The sequence below is a fragment of the Onychomys torridus genome, chromosome 2 (assembly GCF_903995425.1).
Source record: "Onychomys torridus chromosome 2, mOncTor1.1, whole genome shotgun sequence".
Lineage (NCBI taxonomy): Eukaryota > Metazoa > Chordata > Mammalia > Rodentia > Cricetidae > Onychomys > Onychomys torridus.
The window spans coordinates 114,589,155-114,609,022 of record NC_050444.1 but is presented as its reverse complement, the minus strand read 5'-3'; the positions used below and the strand labels follow the sequence as shown (position 1 = coordinate 114,609,022).

General features: G+C 41.0%; 1 protein-coding gene across 4 annotated transcripts in view; it reads right to left on the bottom strand.

Moving 5' to 3' along the window:
• The window catches only part of Nfia (nuclear factor I A), a 339,960-nt gene that overhangs the window by 101,206 nt on the left and 218,886 nt on the right, over nucleotides 1-19,868 (bottom strand). For all 4 annotated transcript variants that reach the window (XM_036177614.1, XM_036177615.1, XM_036177616.1 and 1 more), the window contains one exon: nucleotides 11,699-11,773. In XM_036177614.1, coding sequence (XP_036033507.1) covers nucleotides 11,699-11,773 — 75 coding nt within the window. The remainder of the gene's footprint in view (nucleotides 1-11,698; nucleotides 11,774-19,868) is intronic.

Here is a 19,868-nt window from a genome sequence, read left to right as displayed (position 1 = left end):
TGCTGGAAAGAGAGGACTATGGGAAAAAAAATTCTATCCAAATTTCCAGGCTCCTCTGCCTGGGAGATGATGGTGCTGAGCTTATGGCCTGTTTGACAAGAACTGGCAAGAAGCATTATCAAAATGTCTACCCATGTGTCCGGCCTCCAGCTGAAGGCACACGGAAGCTGTATTTCATGGGACACAGTGCGTAATTAAAGAGCCCTTTTGGTACCTTAGACATTGCTTCATATGCTTAAAAACAGTAGACAGGACATGAAAACATCTGCCCTTGAGAGGCTTGCATTCTAGGGATCAGACATCACAGCTCTCCTTCCCTCAGATCTGCATGCTCCCTCCCCCAACATACTCGAAGGGGAAAAAAAGAAATAACGGCCATAAATCCCTTCCAAAGCCTATGAGGACTCAGCACTCAATTTCTAACTCGTAAAATAACTATGAAAAATTAAGACATCTTTTTCTTTCAATTGTATGTCCGAAAACACTCCCAGAGAGCTTGGAGCTTGCACTTTAGACTGGGGGCTGGGGACGCCAACAATAGCACACAGTTCTATGCCGGAACAATTTCATGTTGTTTTGCATTCCATTGGCAAAGGTCCTATAAGAAAGTCCATGTCACTGCCACAAAAGGAGCGAACATGGGAAAATACTTGTTCTTCTTTCCATCAAAGGCTCAGTTGTGAGACACACAATGCTATGAAAACTGGCGAATCTGGAATCATCGTTAAAGGAAATTAACTTGGAAAGTAATTTATGGCAAGAAAATCCAACTCCTTTGTTATCTCCTCTTTACTGTAATATGTTTCCTGCACACTGCCTAAAAGAGAGGGCTTTTAGAAAGAAAAAATAAGTATAGTAAAATTAACTCATTTTATCAATTTGTGTTCTCAGCCAGAGTTTCCTGACTGTGGCTATGAAGGGGCTGTAAAACTGATGAATTTGCATGGAAAAAGAAACCAGTGTAAGTAATTTGTGTAAGAGGTAACACGGACGCAGACTGCTATAATTCAGACGCCCTGCAGATAGCAGACTGCTGCAATGTGAGTGGGCTAGAAAAATGACCACGCTGCAGCCAGTCTGACTCGAATGGAAATCAATCATAAAGGTACTTCCTCTGCAGCTTCTACACCGGTCTTCAGCAACTCCTTTGCCAAGCAGATTTCTGGTCTGTAAACCCTGTGCTGATCTCCCCTTTCTACACCCCCCCCCCCCCCGTTTTTAAAGGAGTGGCCAAATGCAGGCTGGGAGTAAGGTTTTTCAAATAGGAACAGAAAAGGAAAGCACTGAACTAAAACATGGATTTCCCTCTATGTGAAACGAGCTTGCCTGCTATTAAAAGATGTAAGCAATGCTTTTTCTGAAATGTAGTGCTAGGTGCCAAAAGCCAACAGAATGCTTTTAACCCGGCAAAGGCAGTTGCTGGCACACACAGATCACCTCACTCACACAGTCATGCCTTGTGGACACAACTTATGTGTATGAGTGTGTGTGTGTGTGTGTGTGTGTGTGTGTGTGTGTGTGTGTGTGTGTGTGTAAGCAGATAAGCTTTTATTTATGGAAGAGGTTTCAATTTTATTAAAATAGACTGAATTCACTGACATTGTGTTGTATTCCACTCTGAATCATGAAGGTTTACCTCTAACAGATAACTACTGTAAGTTTGAATCATGAAGGTTTACCTCTAACAGATAACTACTGTAAGTTTGAATCATGAAGGTTTACCTCTAACAGATAACTACTGTAAGTTTAACTAGTAAGCTATTCCTACTCAGGCACTTTTGTGCATATGGTAAGTCTTGTGCAGAAGGTGAATCTTGAAGCTTGAGGAACTCAGACATAATCTCTATGGAGGATGAGCCATCTCCTACTTATTTACATATCCCTTTTAACACACAGCATAGGTCATTTCACAGATTATACATGTGTAACAAATGTTTACTGATTGAACTAAAATCGTATGAGCATGTTAATGAAAACAGCAAAGGCCTTCTGTCTGCTGATTTTTATTAGGTGTCAGATATGTACATAAAATATATAATTTTATCTTATACCACCCTTAGGGACTATATTAACATTGTTCTCATTTTCAAATGAGAAAATAAACAGTGGTGCTTAGCAAAGGGTTCAGGAATAGCACAGGGACTTAATGCCAGGTATTTCTAGATATCTACCTAAAGAAACAGGGAGCCACATGCCTGTTCTCCTGGTCTTTGCTGTCTCATGGGCACTGGGGAGACGTGTTTCATGAGATAAGTTATCACCATAAGTAGCAGGACTTATGTGCCCTCTTTCTTCTTCTCTAGGTCTTCAGCACAAGGAATTATAGCTTGTGCTCTCCTAGATGCAGCAGCTCCCACTTGGTCAAGGAGAGTGGCCATGGGGCAGTGAATGATGCTGACTGATCTCTTGCATTAGTGGCTTCTGCCTTTGGGACTGGAATTGATTTTCTGCATTTTAGCGCATCATCTTGCCTTTGCTTTTGGTGGAAGTCAGATGTGGTACCCGTTTAGTATAAGATACAGCCTCAGCCATGGGATTCAGTCTTCTTGACAGGGGATGGATTTGATGGCATAAAAGGTCTTTTTACCACAATGATTTATAAACCATGGTAGGGCTTCTACACATAAGCTCCTTCCCCAGGAGTACACTGGTACTGACCATTAGCTGTATCAACAGAGTCCCTTCTTAACAACACACTAATAACCTGTCGACAAAACAACAACTGAATCATTTTCAGTAAGAACTGCTTAATTTTTCCTCCTCCACTTACTAGGTGTTAATTATGTACTCCTATTAATCATATACTGGATGGTTCAGCTTAGCATCTGATGTGTGGTAGGGCTTTTCTGAGTGTGCTCAGTCAGTCTCATCCCAGACATATCTACAGGCTGTCATCAGCAGCCTTTCCAATCCATGAGGGTTAGCTATGATCAGACAGTACAAACCAAATCTCAGTACATTTTGGGTCCTTATTGTGGGGCAAAAGGGATTTCTATCAGGCTTTTGGAAATCATAAGAAGGCCTTTTAGCTCCCCAGGGTTACTCATTGGATATTTATATCTGTTCTTCAAAGTGAGGCTTATGAGCAAATAAAGATTTATTAAAGGATGTATTATCAGTATTGAACTCCTGAATTTTTACTCATAAGTAGAAGAATATTTTTAAATACTATAGAATTATGTATTATTTAAAATGAAGATATGGTTAATGCATTCATGTCAGAATGAGGATTTCTGAACACCCTATTTCCCATGAAATACCCATTAGCTACCCAGAATGCTTCAGAAAGGTAGGGTTTAGCTAAAACCATGAGGATTAAGAATGTTCTAGACAGATGAAGAAGAGCAGTACTGGAATGTTCTTCTTCTGTCACAGTTAACCGAAGTGAGCAGTATAGTGGTTGTAATAACCAATTATTAGAACACAATCCTTAAATTGGTCATTCATAATTATACACATGCTGGGGATGTCTTTCTATATGCTGTGAATGTGTTGCTCTAATTGACTGATAAGTAAAATGTTGATTGGCCAGTAGCCAGGCAGGAAGTATAGTATAGGCGGGGCAAACAGAGAAGAGAATTCTGGGAACAGGAAGGCTGAGTCAGGAGTCACCAGCCAGACACAGAGGAAGCAAGATGTAAAAGTACCAGTAAGCCACAAGCCATGTGGCAACTTATAGATGAATAGAAATGGGTTAATTTAAGATATATGAACTAGATAGCAAGAAGCCTGTCACGACCATACAGTTTATAAGTAATATAAGCCTTTGTGTGTTTATTTGGGTCTGAGTGGCTGCAGGAGCCAGGTGGACACAGAAAAACTTCAACAACATACACATGTGCATATTTTTAAATGAATTTGCTGATAGTGGTCAGCTCAAGGATCAGCTCAAGAACACACAGTAGATGACCAAGGACAAAGGCTTAATTCAGTAATGATCATAGTAATTACCATTGTTGAGCGCTCAGTAAGAGGTATCCTCTTACTTTTACCCCTGAGAGGCATAATCATGTGTGCTCAGCATATGGCCAGGACTTTAAGTATTTTGTACTAAATAAATGATTATAACCTATGAAGGAAACACAGACCAGCCGCATTATAAATACTGACCAACATCCTATAGCTATTAAGTTTTAAACTTTCATCCCTAATACAAAACCTGAACTATTCATGGCACCATATAGCCGTTTTGATCATGGATAGTCTGTGATAAACAGAGAAAATATAAGCAGAAGTGACTTAGAAAAGATCAGCAGTTGATGGACCCACAAACAGAGACCATGACAACAAATTAGAATGTACATTAAGGTATTATGTGTGTTTCTTTCCCCAAGGTCTAGTGTCTATCATAAGAGTACTCAGGATCTGTTAAACTTAGCAGAAGCTTCAGCTGAGGATAGAGAACAAAGGGACCAAACCCAGCCATCAGCAGCTCTGGCCAGGATTGGCGAGAGCATAGTGTAACAGAGAGCACAGGACACTCATGCACAGTGCCGCCCAGTGTCAGAAGCACACTCTCACTAGTTGTAACATGCACAATAGTCCACATACAATGAAAGGCCAAGACATATATCCAACACAGGGCACACACATGTCTAATAAGGCAGGGCAGCTGAGGACAAAGCCAACATGTGGGTGGGGTCACCTCTCACCTTAGTAGCTCATCCTCTTTGGGTTGGCGAGGATGGGATAGAAGTCAAGTTGAGCCACCCATATGTGAATGGGTTCCTAAGAAATTGTAAAAAAATCTTAGTCCTGCTAACCCAGCCCATTTGCTTCTGATTTTCTATCCAAACACTCACCCCAAATGAGTCAAGGGGGAAAAAAACCTGTATGACAAAGCATTCTCCAGAAATAATCCAGTTTCAATATTTATTTTTAAATTGTATTGAATTATACTGGTGGAAATCTGTTAAGTTAAGCCAGACAGACTGATTTTTGTTTCTTCCTAAGAGTGTGGCAACATTCATTATTTCCTCTCTGTGTGGGGGCTTGATTTAAACTAGAAAATGAAGCATTAGCAATGCTGTAATACATTTAGAATAAAATAGCTTAGACTTAAAAAAAAAAATTAAGGGACCAATCAGCATTTCCTATTATGTAACTTATTTAACAGATTTTCTTTAGAAGCTGCATTTTGTATGTCAACCTGATCTTTTAAAAGGCTTTCCAACCTATTGTCTACTACACACCATCCGTTCCTTCCAGAAGGGTTGGTTCTGGCTTCTACGCATAAGATGTGTGATGTTCATTTTAAAATTACTAGTAGAGCCTGCTATTGACCACCTAATTATGCTGAGTTCCATTTATAAACATAGCTAACCACTAAGTTTATGGAGACTTTTTGTGCGGCTTTAATAGGATATTGATCGAGAGCATAGTTTGAGTGGCCTGCCATTGAATTGTGTAATGGCAAACAGAGGCAAGGTCATAGTGACTGTTCGTGCTGGGGCTGCAGTCTATTTTTTATCATCATTTTTTTGTTTCTCCCTTTAATGCTGAAACCCAAATGGTTTCTTTCAAATGAAGACCTTGCTTAAGAATATAAATTATTTAAAAAATAATGTCCGTGCCATGGTCATTGTTATTGCATGCCTTAACAGAGACAGCCAACAGGCTGACTGCTCAGACAAGTTTCCAAGTTCTCCTGCTTCAGTAAAGATAGAAAGAACTGCAACTATTTACATGGTGACCCCCCCCCCCCCAAGGATGGGGCACTACAGATTTCTAATCTGAGATCCACTTCTTCATTAATCTTTCCATGTAAGATCAATTTGTATTTTCAAGTTTTAGCTTATTCCTACCAAAGTCTCATTTTCTTACTGTGACTTTCAGCTGAGTGAATTCTGTTTCAGTATTTCTGCTACATCAAGTTAGACTGTGGTCAATGGTTCTTACAAAACTTCTGGCCTGAAAAACCTTTGTGCATGGGTATGGGTGCTGGAAGCCACACCGAGGACTTGAAAAGGAAGTTTAAAAACGAACTGTATTCGGAACTCTGTCATGATTCCTGTGTGTGAGAATACCAACAGTGAACATTCCCAAGGCAGGAAACAGCCACTAGGGTGCCACCTCATGCCAGGCTGAGGCACAGGCCTGTTCCATTCACTGCCACTCTCCATTGACAAACAGCTCAGGAACCCAAAGTCCACCCAGCAGCCAGGCTTTGTGGCAGAGCCAGGGCAATTCATCTGCTGGACTTTAATAGATTCTGCAGCCATGCAGCAGGAACCAGAGCACAGACTGAGTAGCTGAGAGTGGTTTTCACACCCAAAGATTCTAAGGCCAGCCGCAGTGTACTGAGAATCCTGGCTCTGCAGAATTCCAGGGCCGTGAAGTCATCCTGAGCCACGAAGTTTACTTAACCCTTGCAGCCAGTTTGGGTGTGCAAACCGCGCTGGCAATCAGAACCGACAGACCAGAGGCACAATGGCCTGTGTGTAGCTGTGGTTTTACTCTTTCCCACTGAGGCCTTTAAGGTTTCAGAGTCACTCCAGCAACTTCAAGGAAAACAGTCAGCACTTTAGAAGGAAATGAACAGTAGTGGAGTTTGGAGCAGAACTTTTTGAGTTCACACCGGGAGGGACATTTGGCAGCCTCAGAGCACATACTTTGAGGAAACGCTGGCACCAAATAAACAAGAGTGGGCTTGACAGAGAGCCCTTGAAGCAGCGACATTCAGCAGCCAGCAGAATGGCTCTCCATGGCAGCTCATGGGAGGGGCCTATCCGAAAATGCCTGTAGAGGGCTTTGTGTAATAAAGCGCCATCTCAACAGATGGCTCCTGTCTCCTCCTTCATGGGATTATGCTAAAACAACCTCAGTGATTCGGAACCACAGTCGCTCCTGGGAGCCTCTGCCCTGTACTGAATTCTTCCTTTTCTCTGGCCCAGCGTGCAGTGGTCTGTGTTTTCTCCCTCTTGTGGAACAAGGTAATAAATAAGGAGAAGTGCTTTCAGATGGTCCTGCCACGTGTGGAGACAGGCAACAGAACAAATCCATACTTTCAGCTACAGTACTTCCTTTGCTACAGTTCACAAACATTAGATGATGGTGGCGAAAATGAAAGGGTGTGGGCAAGAGACTAGGGTGAGGGAGTTCATGGGGGCCTGCAGCTCCCACGGGCCAGTCCCGAGTCCCTGCAGTTTCTTGCATCTGATCCAAGCATTTATTGTCAGGCAGCCCGGCAGTCTAGTCTAACTTTCACCTAGGAATTTGTGGGGCCCAGTTTCTTTGCCTTTGCCACCTTGAGGGTGGCACTATCATCACAAACAACAAAATCAGCAGATAGTTATTTCAGGGACTCTTCATTTGCAAATACTGAAACAGCACTCCCCACTCTATTACAGTTAAAGCCTCACCAGAATCCTGGGGGAAGTAAATATTTTTACGATCAAATTTAGAAGGTTAACACTAAGTGTCTGGAAAGAGAAAACTTCCATGCAAGAGGATTCTGAGTAATATGAAGTATCCACACTGTGTGTGGTCACAACTAGCTGTGACTGTGATAAAGTGAAAAACCAGGTCAGGTTTGATCACCAAGGAAGAAATTCAGAGGGAATAAGGAACTCTGTCATGAGGGCTGGTAAAATACCCATATGAGTGGTAAAACAACAGATGAATCCAAGAGGTGTGTGCGTTTGCGTGTGCATGTGCGTGTGTGTGTTTAGTGGGGATAGGTGGAACACAGTGCTTTCAGGGCAGTAAGATGATCCTGCATGACACGTAATAGTAGAGATGTGCTGTTACACCTTTGTGGAGATACTTAGAATGTATAACAGGAACTAAAACACAAGAGGAAACCCTAATGTAAACTACAGACTTTAGTTAATAATTGTATGTCAATATTAGCTCACCTATAGTAAGAATTGTAGCAAACTACCCAAAGTTGTTACTAACAGGGGACACAGTTAGAGATGGGGCATAAGGGACTCTGGTTTGCTAACTGAAAATGATAAACTTAAAAAACTGCTCTAATATATGTTTTTCCCTCAGGATTGGTGATGCAGCTAATTGGTATGGGACTTACCTAGCATGATGAGACTCTGGGTTCAATATACAGCACCATCCAAATTAAAAATATGAAATCTACTAATTGAAAACAAATCATACTGAAAATGAATTTAGGGAAAATATAATTGTGTATTTTATTTGTTCAATTTTGCACTATAGTAATCCTTTAAAAATGCAATAGTTTAAAGGTATATCACCTCAACAAGAAATGATTAATCAATCAAAGCCCAGAATCCTTTGGTCTATTTTACTCTATGATGGAGTTATAGGAGCCATCACAATAAAGGCTTGCAGGAGCAAGATGCTCAGTGTTTTTGAGTACCACAGCATCCTTCATCTGTGAAAAGAGACACTGGCCCAGACATAGAAGCAACAAATGAAGCAGTATCCACATGTCCAGACTAAAGTACAAGGTATGTGTTTGGTAATTCTCACTCACATAATTTTTCATATTCAAACTCAACAATGCAGGGCTAACATCCTGGGTCTCAGCAACACACTGCCAGTTAGCTTATTCCTGTTTCAAGAATGCAGAATGCTCCTCAGCTCTACTTATCTGCAAAAGTATTTCCCTGCAGCCCTAAAACAGAGGCTCAGCTCTCCTCATGTGAATACAGGAAGAGAAGGGGCAACACATTTCTGAGGATTGAGTGAGGACTCACTTTCTTTATGCAGGTTGGATGGCATGCTATGCTAAGCAGTTTTTGTCAACCTGATACAAACTAGGAGAAGAAACCTCAGCTGAGGAACTGCCACCACCAGATTGGCCTGTGGGCATGTCTACAGGGCATTTTATTAATTAATGATTGATGTGAGTGGGCCAAGCCCACTGTGAGAAGTACCGAAATACCACTCCTGGGGAAGTGTTCCTGGGTTGTCTAAGAAAGCAGGCTGAGCAGGCCAGTAAGCAGCATTCCTCTATGGTCTCTGCTTCAGTTCCTGCCCCCAGGTTGCTGCTTTGGCCTCCTTTGAAGATGGAGTGTGACCTGTAGGCACATAAACCTCTTTTTCCCCTTGTTATTTTTGGTCAGTGTTTATCACAGGAACAGAAACCTAACTATGGCATATGCCTTTGAGGAAGGTGTTCAGGGTGAGAAGCAGAGCTTGGGGATCTCTATTCCAGTAGCCAAGGCAATCTCTAAAATAAACCTTGACAAACCTAGATTAAAGATCTACAAGGAAGAGAGGATCTCTGACATACAGTTGACCAGTTTGGCCTGATGCCATGGTTTAGCTGATGCAGCCCGGTCCCACTCTTGCCAAACTGTTGCAGTCAGCACAAGGCCATGTGTGAGTGAGTCCTAGAGCGATTACAGAGCAGTGTGCAGGACTGGAAAGCATTGAGAAGCTGAAGGATGCTCACAATGCCAGGCCTCTGCTAACCAGCCCCCTACACAGGCACAGGAAACAATCCAAGACACTCTGCAAACTTAGCCCCAAGGGCAGGCATCCCCTCTGGCAGTCTTGAAGGAACATGTAGAATTCACTTGGCAATCATGCTGCCTTAGACTCAGTGGAGGGCTAATCAATCTTGGCTCTAAGACCTGAAAGGAAAATAAGGGAAGGGAGGAAGGGCGAGGTGCCAGGGATGTTTCTGAGCTGTCTGGTCTCTTACAACCAACCCCCAGACCTTGGAACTCTGCTGGTAATGAAGACTAATGCAAGATTTGAGCAGCCAAGGCAGAATGAAATGGGCTAGAGCTCTAATATTAGAGTGAAAAGGATTTTTTTTTAAATCAAGGCTATGCTTGGATCTCAATAAAGCTTCAATAAATATACTTCCCTCTAATGCTGCTAGGACTGATACACTCTGATAAGACATACTCTTTATATGCTATTATTAGCAAGAGCATAAGAAAAATGTAGAATATTGACCACCTTCAATATATGTGCATTATTATCTGTCTATGGCCAGATCCTAGACTGGCTAATCAACCATGCACTAATCAAGGAAACAACGTCTTCCTGTCAACAAAGCCATTTAAGCTCCCCCTCAGCTGGCACTCTGGACACATTTAACATTAATACAGTCACAGGACCTCCACTGCAGGCCACCACCTGCTACTTCTACTGACTCCCTTTGAGGATTTCACCATGACCACCCAGAAGTTCCTCACCACCAATGGCAGCCTCCCTGACTGCCAGAATTCTAGTGTGCACAGTTGCCTTTCCAATATTTAACCTGCCTGGTCTTAACCCAAAACATTTCTCACGCACCCCCCCCAACCCCCTGCGGGTTAGTCTCCGAGTAGACATTGTAGCCACATCAAGGCTTAGCTGAAGCATTTACTCACTGGTTGACTTTGAATAAACGACTTCAACTAGATAAAAGATCCTTAGGGTCACCTGGAACCTTAGAGTTTGTTGCAAAGATTAACAGATACACCCTTCCCCAAGGCCTCACAGAGTGCTCAGCAAATAATAAATGTTCAAGAATCCCTGGATTTTCCTCAGGCCCACATCATCTCCTATTTTTTTGGACCCTCAAGATTATTCCAGGCTGTGATGACTGAAACAAGAACTGAAAGAATCTAGGCTTGGAAGATCAGGCTGGCTTGATTTTCCTAGCATCTATTAGGGCCAACTGGTTTACCCAGGCACCCTTGTAAGCCTATAACACATACACCAGGGGCCACAAACTCCATTTCCTTCCATAAAGGGTTTGATGCCACTTAAAAGCCATGTTTAACAATATACACTTACCTACCTTTAATATTTTCAAGTAAGTAGAGGATATAAGAGTAAACTTTTAATATTTATGCTTAATTTCACTTCTTTATTAATTAAATTTATTCATTTATTTTACCTCCTGACTGCAGTTTCCTCTCCTCTCTTCCCATTCATTCCTTCCCCCCACATCCCTGCCCCTCCCCCACCGGCTCTTCCTGTTCCTGTTCAGAAAGGGGCAGGCCTCCCATGGGTGTCAACAAAGCATGGCATATCAAGTTGAGGTAGGACTAAGCTCCTCTCTTTGTATTACGGCTGGGCAAGGCAACCCAGTATGAGGAGTAGACGCTGTGAGCTCCTATGAGCCCTGGTTAGTTGTTGCTGTGGGTTCCCTTGTAATTTCACTTTTAAATTGAGACTGAGAGCACGTGGTCACTTGAGGAATGCTTTTAAAACAGGTTTTCTGGAGGGAGGGCAAATGGATGTGTGAGGTGTGAAAAGAAGAGACAGAGAGTCAAAGACAGACAGACTTCTATGCTTCTTGGATTTGGATTATGCCATAACAAACATACAATCAATGGGCCTTTGATCAACAGAACTCGGTGGTGGCATGTACTCTTCGGTCATTGCTGCAGTTGTTATCGACAAGCTGGTAATGGCCATGCTGTAATGTGCCATTCAAACTGAGAGCATTAGCATCGCTTAAAGGTCAGAAACAACTTCTTTTAAATGCAGAATTCCTCAGAAACCAGAGGGAAGATTCAAGATCTTTCAAAGCCAAGTTCACATTATGCACCCATGACTATGGGAGACATTCTGTATCGGTCCTTTACCACAATGGCAACTATTAAAAGACTTAATTATTCCTAGCTTAAAACTGTTGGCTTTTAAACAACCTCAGTGGTATGGTTCTTCTAAGGAGAAGAACGAAAGGGTTTTCTGAATGCGTTAACGCCCTAGGAGAGGAAACACAAATTGAAGGCAAATTTGGATCAAATCAGAGCAAAACTATACTTACTTTGTGACACTCTTACTAGCTCGGTCACACTGAAAACACCTGATGTGACAAAACTGTCCTGGAAGCCCAAATGTCCTGTGGAAACAAAATCAGAAGAAAACCAAGTGTCACAAACAGAAAATGCTTGACAACACAAGTGTAAATACTCATCACATTATGATTAAGCATGTGCTGTCTAAGTGCACACTCAGCGGCCTCTGTGCTCTTGTGGGAGGGCACAGTCATTTGGGGACAGACACAGCGTTTGGGTTGAGGCTGGAGGTTGTGGAAAAGTTTTGAAACAACAACTGGGTGATTTTTGAGATGGTTAGAAAAAAAATCAACAGGAAATCTGAAACAAAAGACCATTTAAAAAGAAAGAAAGAAAAGAGGTAACCCCTGAGGCCCAGCATCCCCAGGAACCAACCAGGACAGCCAAGCTTTACAATGGTTTGAAATATTCACCACAGGAATGTCTGGTCAGGTTTAGTCGCCTGTTCATTTAAATTGAGCGAGGTTTAAAGGTTCTCCCTTCTTTTTGAGAGGTCCTACAGAGGGAACTCTGGAAGAGCCAGACAGGAAATGCAAAGACAGTTTTTGAAATTGGAAACAAACCATTTTGTATACAAACACAAATTCATATTTATTTAGAGAAAGAAGATTCTGTGTTGGTTGATTTTATGGTTCAAAATTGTTTTATCTTTAAATTTTGTGTTTGCTTAATTTTAGCGGGATATAATTAATTTTCTCTAAAATACTGATTTTGCATCCCACAAACATTGTACAGCTTCATGGTGTATTCAGAAATATTAAGCTTACAAATGGCAAGGGGTACATACCCTAAGACAGGCAGTTTCTATCCCTGCGCCCACAACGTTCCTTCTGTGCCTTTCAAGGCCTATTCTACTGGAGAGATTTGCATGTGACGTCAACTTAATCTCTAGCTGCTTTGAGTGTGACACACTACAGCAAGTGTTGGCTGAAGAGATTAAAAAAATTGTTCTTTACAATACGACACATACCTTAAGAAATTCAGTGTGAGAAAATGGAGCGATCTGAATGTACAGCAACCCATAAGTGAGATGCGCATATTTCATAAAAGCTAGATTTCATACATTGCCGAGGGGAAGAAAACTCATGTACTTCAGAACATACATACCAGAAAGTTTACTAGATGTCACACACAGAATTGTACAGAAGCAGCCATGTTTTAGAGGGTCATTAGCGGAGCTATGAGTTCTTTTGAGTACAATAAAGGTTTGAATAAGGAAGGATTTTCTGAGCTGTAAAATTTTTCAGGTAATTCTGATAAAACATAGGATAGCTATGGTACTGAAAATGGTTGTAAACTTTAGGATATATATCAATCATAACCTGCTGTTTAAAATGAAATGGCAAAAGTTCACCTTAAAAGTTCTTAAGGACTTCAATTTATCAAGGCTACCTACAGACGGGTGTATCTAGGAGATCCTATTTAGTAAGTACTGGAGATACTGTCTCTTGGGCTGAGAGAACTGAGAAGTAAAAACTTTAGCAAATAAATAAAAAAAAATTTCTTAAAGAGGCCTTGTCAAAACAGATCATAACATTTCTTTTTTACTGGGCACTGTTACGATCACATTTACCCCACAGACCATAACAAAGGAAATCCGCTACAATGTATAAGGCTGTGGACTTGGTACACACAACATCCAGAAAAACAGCTGAATGGAAGTGCTGCTCTTGCTCACCCTTTTATTGGCTGACACCTGCTTCGATACCACACCCTGAGAGCCTGTGTTTTCAGGAAAGACTCATAAGAATTTCTGAAGTGTGTAAGTATAAACATAGACCCCTTAATTCTGCCACTCCAAAGCGAGGCTATCTTCAATACTATTTTGAGTTTGATGCAAGGACTTGGGAGGAGGGTGACCTTTATCATCCCTCATTGAGCAAACAACTTTGTGGAAACTAGATTCATGTTTAATTGGCTCACCATTGGAATCTTTAAAGTAGCTGGAGAATATTTGTGAATAAAGAGATGAAGGAATCTTTCAACCAGTGATGCTCAAATATTTTCCTTTGGCCCTCCTGGATTCCAAACTTCTAAACTAAGCATCTACTGGACATGCTATTAAGACACCTCACAGGTAGCCTCGGATCCAACACATCCAAAGTCTTTAGTTTTCTCTGTTTTGTGTCATCCCCACTCTGGCATTATACAATTGCCTAACCCCATGTGTCTACATCGATTCGGTTTCCAGCATATGCTGTTCCACCTCTCATGTTTCTACTTTTCCCAAGATTGAGGTTGAGGGCATCCCCAGTTCTCACCACCATGATGGGAAGTCTCCAAACCATCTGCTGTCCACTGTCCGTTTACTCACTTGGCATCCTCATCAATCGACTCTCTAATCTGAAGCCAGAACCCTCTCACTGACAGGCAGAACTGACCATTCACTCACTTAATACATATTTACTGAGCAGCTACCATGGGCCTGGCCCTGTGCTGGATCTATGGCCCTTAATTTCAGAGAATTTGCAGTTTCACCATAGAGACACATAAAAGTGTTTAAAACAGATTATTCGAAAAAGTACAAATAGTCTAACTGACATGAAGGGAGCGTATGACAAGAGCATTAGAGAGGATGCTGAAGGAAAACCTTTCCCAAGGGGCGCTGTCTGGAAGGTATGGAGAAGTCAGCTAGGACAGAGAGTGAACGAGCTATTTGGCAGGTGCTCAGGGCTCCCAGGTCGGAGAGCAGCAAGTGCAGACGAGCCTGAGATCCATCCAATGTATCCAGGGCATTGGAATTGCATAGACTTCTGAGCAGAAACCTTGCAAGAGTCCCGCAGGTGTTGCACCAACTCCCTATGGCTCTGTCACTTCCCACCTGTCCTTCAAGACCGAGCCCTCCTGTTTCTCTGAACAGTCTGCTCTAGCTGACCTCACTCCCTACTCTGTTTTCAACCCTGACCAGCTGTGCTGTGCGCGGCTCTAACACAGTGGCGGGCACACACGATGGCAATTCCCCATTTCTCCTGTTGAGTGTGGCCCCCTTTGAGCTGGCAGTGTCTGTTCTGTGTCAATGTAACTCCAGCTCCAGGGGAGGTACCTGGCAAGCAGGAAGTACTCCAGGGAGACCCTAAGTGAACAGAACTCAAACTGGCCTCAGTTTTGAATAAAAACAATCACAGAATTTGTTTTTTCACATTTTTTTTTTCTTTTAAAAATAAGGTTGAACTAAACCAAGCCCTGGGAAACTAAAGCATTCAAATATAACCAAGTCATCCATGCATATTCCTTCCAAACTGAACAGGACCGGCACAGGGCAAACAACCTGCTTCCATGTGGCTTCCACTGGAGGGGATGCCATTGGTTTCTCTGCTAAGAAACTCCTGGTGTGTGCAGTGGTTGCCATTCTGGTCCACTGTCGGGGACAACAAACAGGGCAGAGTCAAAGGGCAGAACTGTTCAATGGATACTGACACCTGCCCCCAAGCAATCTAGTCTCGCACTTAAACTAGGATCATGGTGACTGAGAACATCACTGCAAAAATAATTTCACCCTTCTCTCCGCAGCCTACTGTAGTCTCAGGATGCAGTGGAAGGTGAGCACATGTGAATGAGTGTATGCAAGCCAGAGACACGGAAACAGAAAGTTGTTCACACACTCTCGTGGTATTATCTCTTCACAGTATAACTGAATTATCAGATAGATTTTATTTATAACTTGTCCCTGACAGACAGAAGGACTGTGTAAACACTCTATTTAACATTGAGAGGCTAGTTTTGTTCCTTCAGTAGTTTTCTGAAAACCCACTGATGAACTCTGTTAGTTGACAGCAGAAGACAGGAAACCTAAGAAATGATGGAAAAAGTGAGATGGTGGATATAATTACTAAGCAACCCGAGCAGATTCATCTTTCCTTCTCTCTCTCACACACAGAGTCATAAAAATCACACTTATCAGACTTTTCTATCTTATTGCAAGATGAAGAAAAATTGGAAACAAAAATACAAAATAAATTCTGGTAGTTTGAAATTCAGTTATTATCATTAAAGATCTCTGTGAACTCTGGAACTGAGTAAACCCAGTAAACTCTGGAAACTTCGAGATTTCCACTTTGAGCAGGGCCTCTTAGACATGATGGGAAAACACGGACTTCTGTTAAGTACACATGACATGATGCAGCATTAGACCCACTCGATGGCCCAGCTCTAAGTCTAGAACAACTGTATAGGAGACTGAAATAGGGACAGGTCTCTTTTCATTTTATGTAAGATGGCTAAAAAGTTCTTTCACTGAAGTTTGTTCAATGAATTCCCAAGTTGAGCATCAGTTTCAACACTTGGGAGTCAGCCATTCTCAATGGGGCGGGAGCAGCAGAATGTAAAGAGACCTTCTCTTGTAAGTTCTTAGAAAAGCTGTCCTCTTTATCTCAATGATATCAGCAATTGTTATGGAAAATGTCATTCTCTGGAAACCAAATCTCATTCCATGGGAGGACTGAACATTTATCAACCTTTGAATGTTAAAGCAAGAAAGGAAAAGTTAGGTCTGCTGAGATATGGTAACCCACTGAACTTCCTGGAGGTTGGGGAAGAGAACCAGGAACAAGGCATTGGGAGAGCTGGCCATTAAAGGAAGCTGAATGTCTCCACACAATGAAGTTTGTATCAGAGGAGGATCAGATAGGACTTCATACAGGACTCGGTGTTTTTCATGTTCAGATACCAAGGCCGTCCCTGTCCTGAATGATCAGATCTCGTCTGGTTATGGATGTAAGCTGACTGCAGTGTGCAGCCAGTTTCATTAAGTGATGCCTTCCATTCTCTTTTCAGGAACTGCGTTGGCACCATGGTCAACCACAGGCTAAGGAACGGAGCCTTTCCAGGCCATGTTCCTTGGCCACTGAGAAGGGGAAAGGTCCCTTATCCTCACCCTATCTTATTCCAGCAGGAGTCTGGGTGTCCTGGGATATCACTGTACTAGCTTCTCAGAGGCCACTAGTTCCATAAAGAAAACTCCTCCTTGGAGTTTATATTCTCCTCTGTGTACTGAATGAGCCTAAAAGTGCTCAAGGGATACAGCTCCGTGTATTTCATACATGCTCAGTAAATAAGGTGAAGTTAAACTTGACTTTGCCCAAAAGGCCAGAAATCAATAACGTGAAGTTATAAAGGATTTCTGTTGCACTTGTCATATGTCACTGGCCTCCCACCTCAATGACATCACCTCTGCACCCTGTCAATGAACCAGAAGGGCATTGCTGTAGCTTACAAACTTATATTGTCAAAGCCCATTGTCTCTGTGCAGTATTTGGTCAGTGACTTAGATAACCTTATTTGGTAGGCCTCTATTATAGCATGTTTTTATTGACACTGAAATAGTTAACTTCTATACTCAATTTGGATAGCTCAGAAAACAGGTGTTTCAGGAGTTAAACTTACTTTCATGGGTTCAATAAAGCCAAATTCTAACTTTAGCCTAATTTATGTTACATTATGACTAAATTATTTGCCATTCATTAGAGAAATTTATGATATCTCTGGTTTCTAGAACAATTCCTTGTATTAAAAACATGAAGAATTCACACATCCAATTGTAAAGACAGAAGCATGATGTAATACATATTATTTTGCTTTGAGATTTCAGAAGATTTAAATTAAAATTTGAGATTTAAATATCAGAAGCTTTAAACTAAAGTGCATTTGATTGCTTGATGATTTCACAAGGTTTATTTGTTTGAGTTACAAGTAATTGACTAATTAATGAAAGGACCACATTTATTAACAAAACAGCTAAAATTCAGAGAAATTTTTTTAACTTATTGGTATGTTTGTGAATGTTGGCTGCATGACATCATGGAATGACATGGATATGGAGAAACCATCAAGGCCACCTATTAGTGGAGTGACCAATACTATGATTCAATGAAGATATTTCAATTAATAAATGTTAAGTTTTTTCTAAATCCATTAAGTATGTGCTTCTTCCTGTAAATTTCCAAACATCTCACTTTTGCCCTTTGGTAAAGGCTGAGTAAATCTCTCTCTCTCCCACCCTGTGACCCTTCAAATATCTGAGGATGAGCTTTCAAGCCTGTTCCCATCTTCTGGGCTGAAACTCCTATTCATTGTTTTGTTTTGTTATTTTGTTTGTTTGTTTTATGATATTAAATTAATTTCCCTGTCTCCCCTAAACATTTAGACCACAACAGAAATGGATATTTCGCAAGTGGATACTTGTGTAAGAACAGAGAATTATTAACTTTGGAGATTGTGTTTTCAAATATGCCATAGAAATATAAACAATTGGAGAAAAATTTAGAACAAAATAAGTTAAGCCACTTTACTTAGCATAGAAGAAGCATTAGTTTACACATTTGATTTTTTTTTTAACAATTAATTTTGGTGCTCTTAAATTAACTTAGTTTTGAACTAAAAGAGGGATTGGACCAGTATCTTATTGCTTTCATGTTCTAAGTCAAAGCTGGCTACAAACATAGACAGTAACAACTGGGAATTGACAAATGGCTGGAACTATTTGTAATAACTCCAGCTTCTACCATGAGCCCTTGTATATATTAGGGAAAAATAAGGAAATGTATTCCCTGAATACATCTGAAACTGATTATCTTAAATGAAACAGACACGGAACTGGATCACCCGAGGGCTACCCTGGTTCATGGGTGTAAAACAGCAGAAAACCTTCATGGCCCATCACCCTGCCTTTCCTTTTTAGGTCTAATTCACGTGGCTGTGAAACCATTAACAGAGCTCAGCTCACTAAACCAGCATAAGACATGGGCAATGACAAGGAGAGGCGATGACCAGCAGCTATGTGCCAATTTTAAGACACTCAAAACTGATTTTGGTTCACTAAGCATGGAAAGAAAATCATTGATGAACTGAAGCAATACATTGTTAAAAAAATGCTTTCAATTACGTTTCCAAGGCTACAGAGAAAAGCAAATCTAAAGAGCCATTTTATACATAGAGATTTGTAGTTTTCCAAATTCCATAACATTAGTTAACATTTAAGATCATAGACAACTTCCATTGTTTAGGCATTTTACTTTATACAATTCTTGCAATAATCACTCTATCATTAATTAATACCATAATTTGTGGTGTTTATTCAATTGTTGAGTCTATATTATATATTTTTGTAGAAACTATTGCAGGTTACAAATCATGTAGGCCATAGTACTTTGAAGTTTGCTGGTCTAGCACAAACACAAAGTATTTTAGAGGTACCAGATAATTCTTTGTGAAATATAACAGAATGAATTAGACTGTTCAGGCCACATCGGGTAAGTACAATGAAGGAACACCTTTTAAGACTTTAAAGTCATGTAATGCAATTCTAGGCTGGATTTTTCTTGTTAAAAAGAAGTAGAATAGGAGTGATTGGAAGAGAAAAGGGCCAATATTTGACAACAGAAATCAGCATAACCTTTTAACTGCAGCAGCCATGGGTGACTGCCCTTCGACCTTGGAAGATTATGTGGGATTTCAATGACAACAGCTGGAAGTGAGCATGTGTGAATAGAGTACAGATCTGAGGCCTGGTACAAAAGGCTGCACAATCTGGGCCCAGATCACAGTGCTGATTAGAAATTGTTTCCTGGTCCTGGCTTAATAGAGTGTGATCAAGAAAGTTGGTGAGAGGTTTTTTTGGGTTTTTTGGTTTGTTTGTTTTGTTTTGTTTTGTTTTAAGTTTTCTTTTAATTTTTTTCCCCCAAGCAAGAAATCATTGGTGGATTTCATCATCCTCCATTTTCTTCCCCAGCTTTACAGTTCACATTCTTATATAAAACAGGCCCACAGAGATATGATATAAATTTTTTTTAACATATTACATTTGAAAGACACCATAACTTTTAATAATGCTTTCCTTGGGTGCGTAAATAATCTCTACTGTTAATATTTCATTGGGAACCATCACAGAGACAGAGGTGGGCACACACACAGACACACGGTGGCAGGTGGGGGGACCACCATTAGTAACTATAAGTTTCTCATCAACAGTATAGAACACATTGCATGCCCCCACTCAATGAATGTGGATGAATGAACATCATCTAGCCTAGGTTATTTATTTTTTTTCTTGGCATGTAGACTCCTGTTAGAGTGAAAGTATTTCATGATTTCACTCTTTTCTTTGCCTTACTTCATGAATGTGTTAGCAATGTTAAGTCTGTA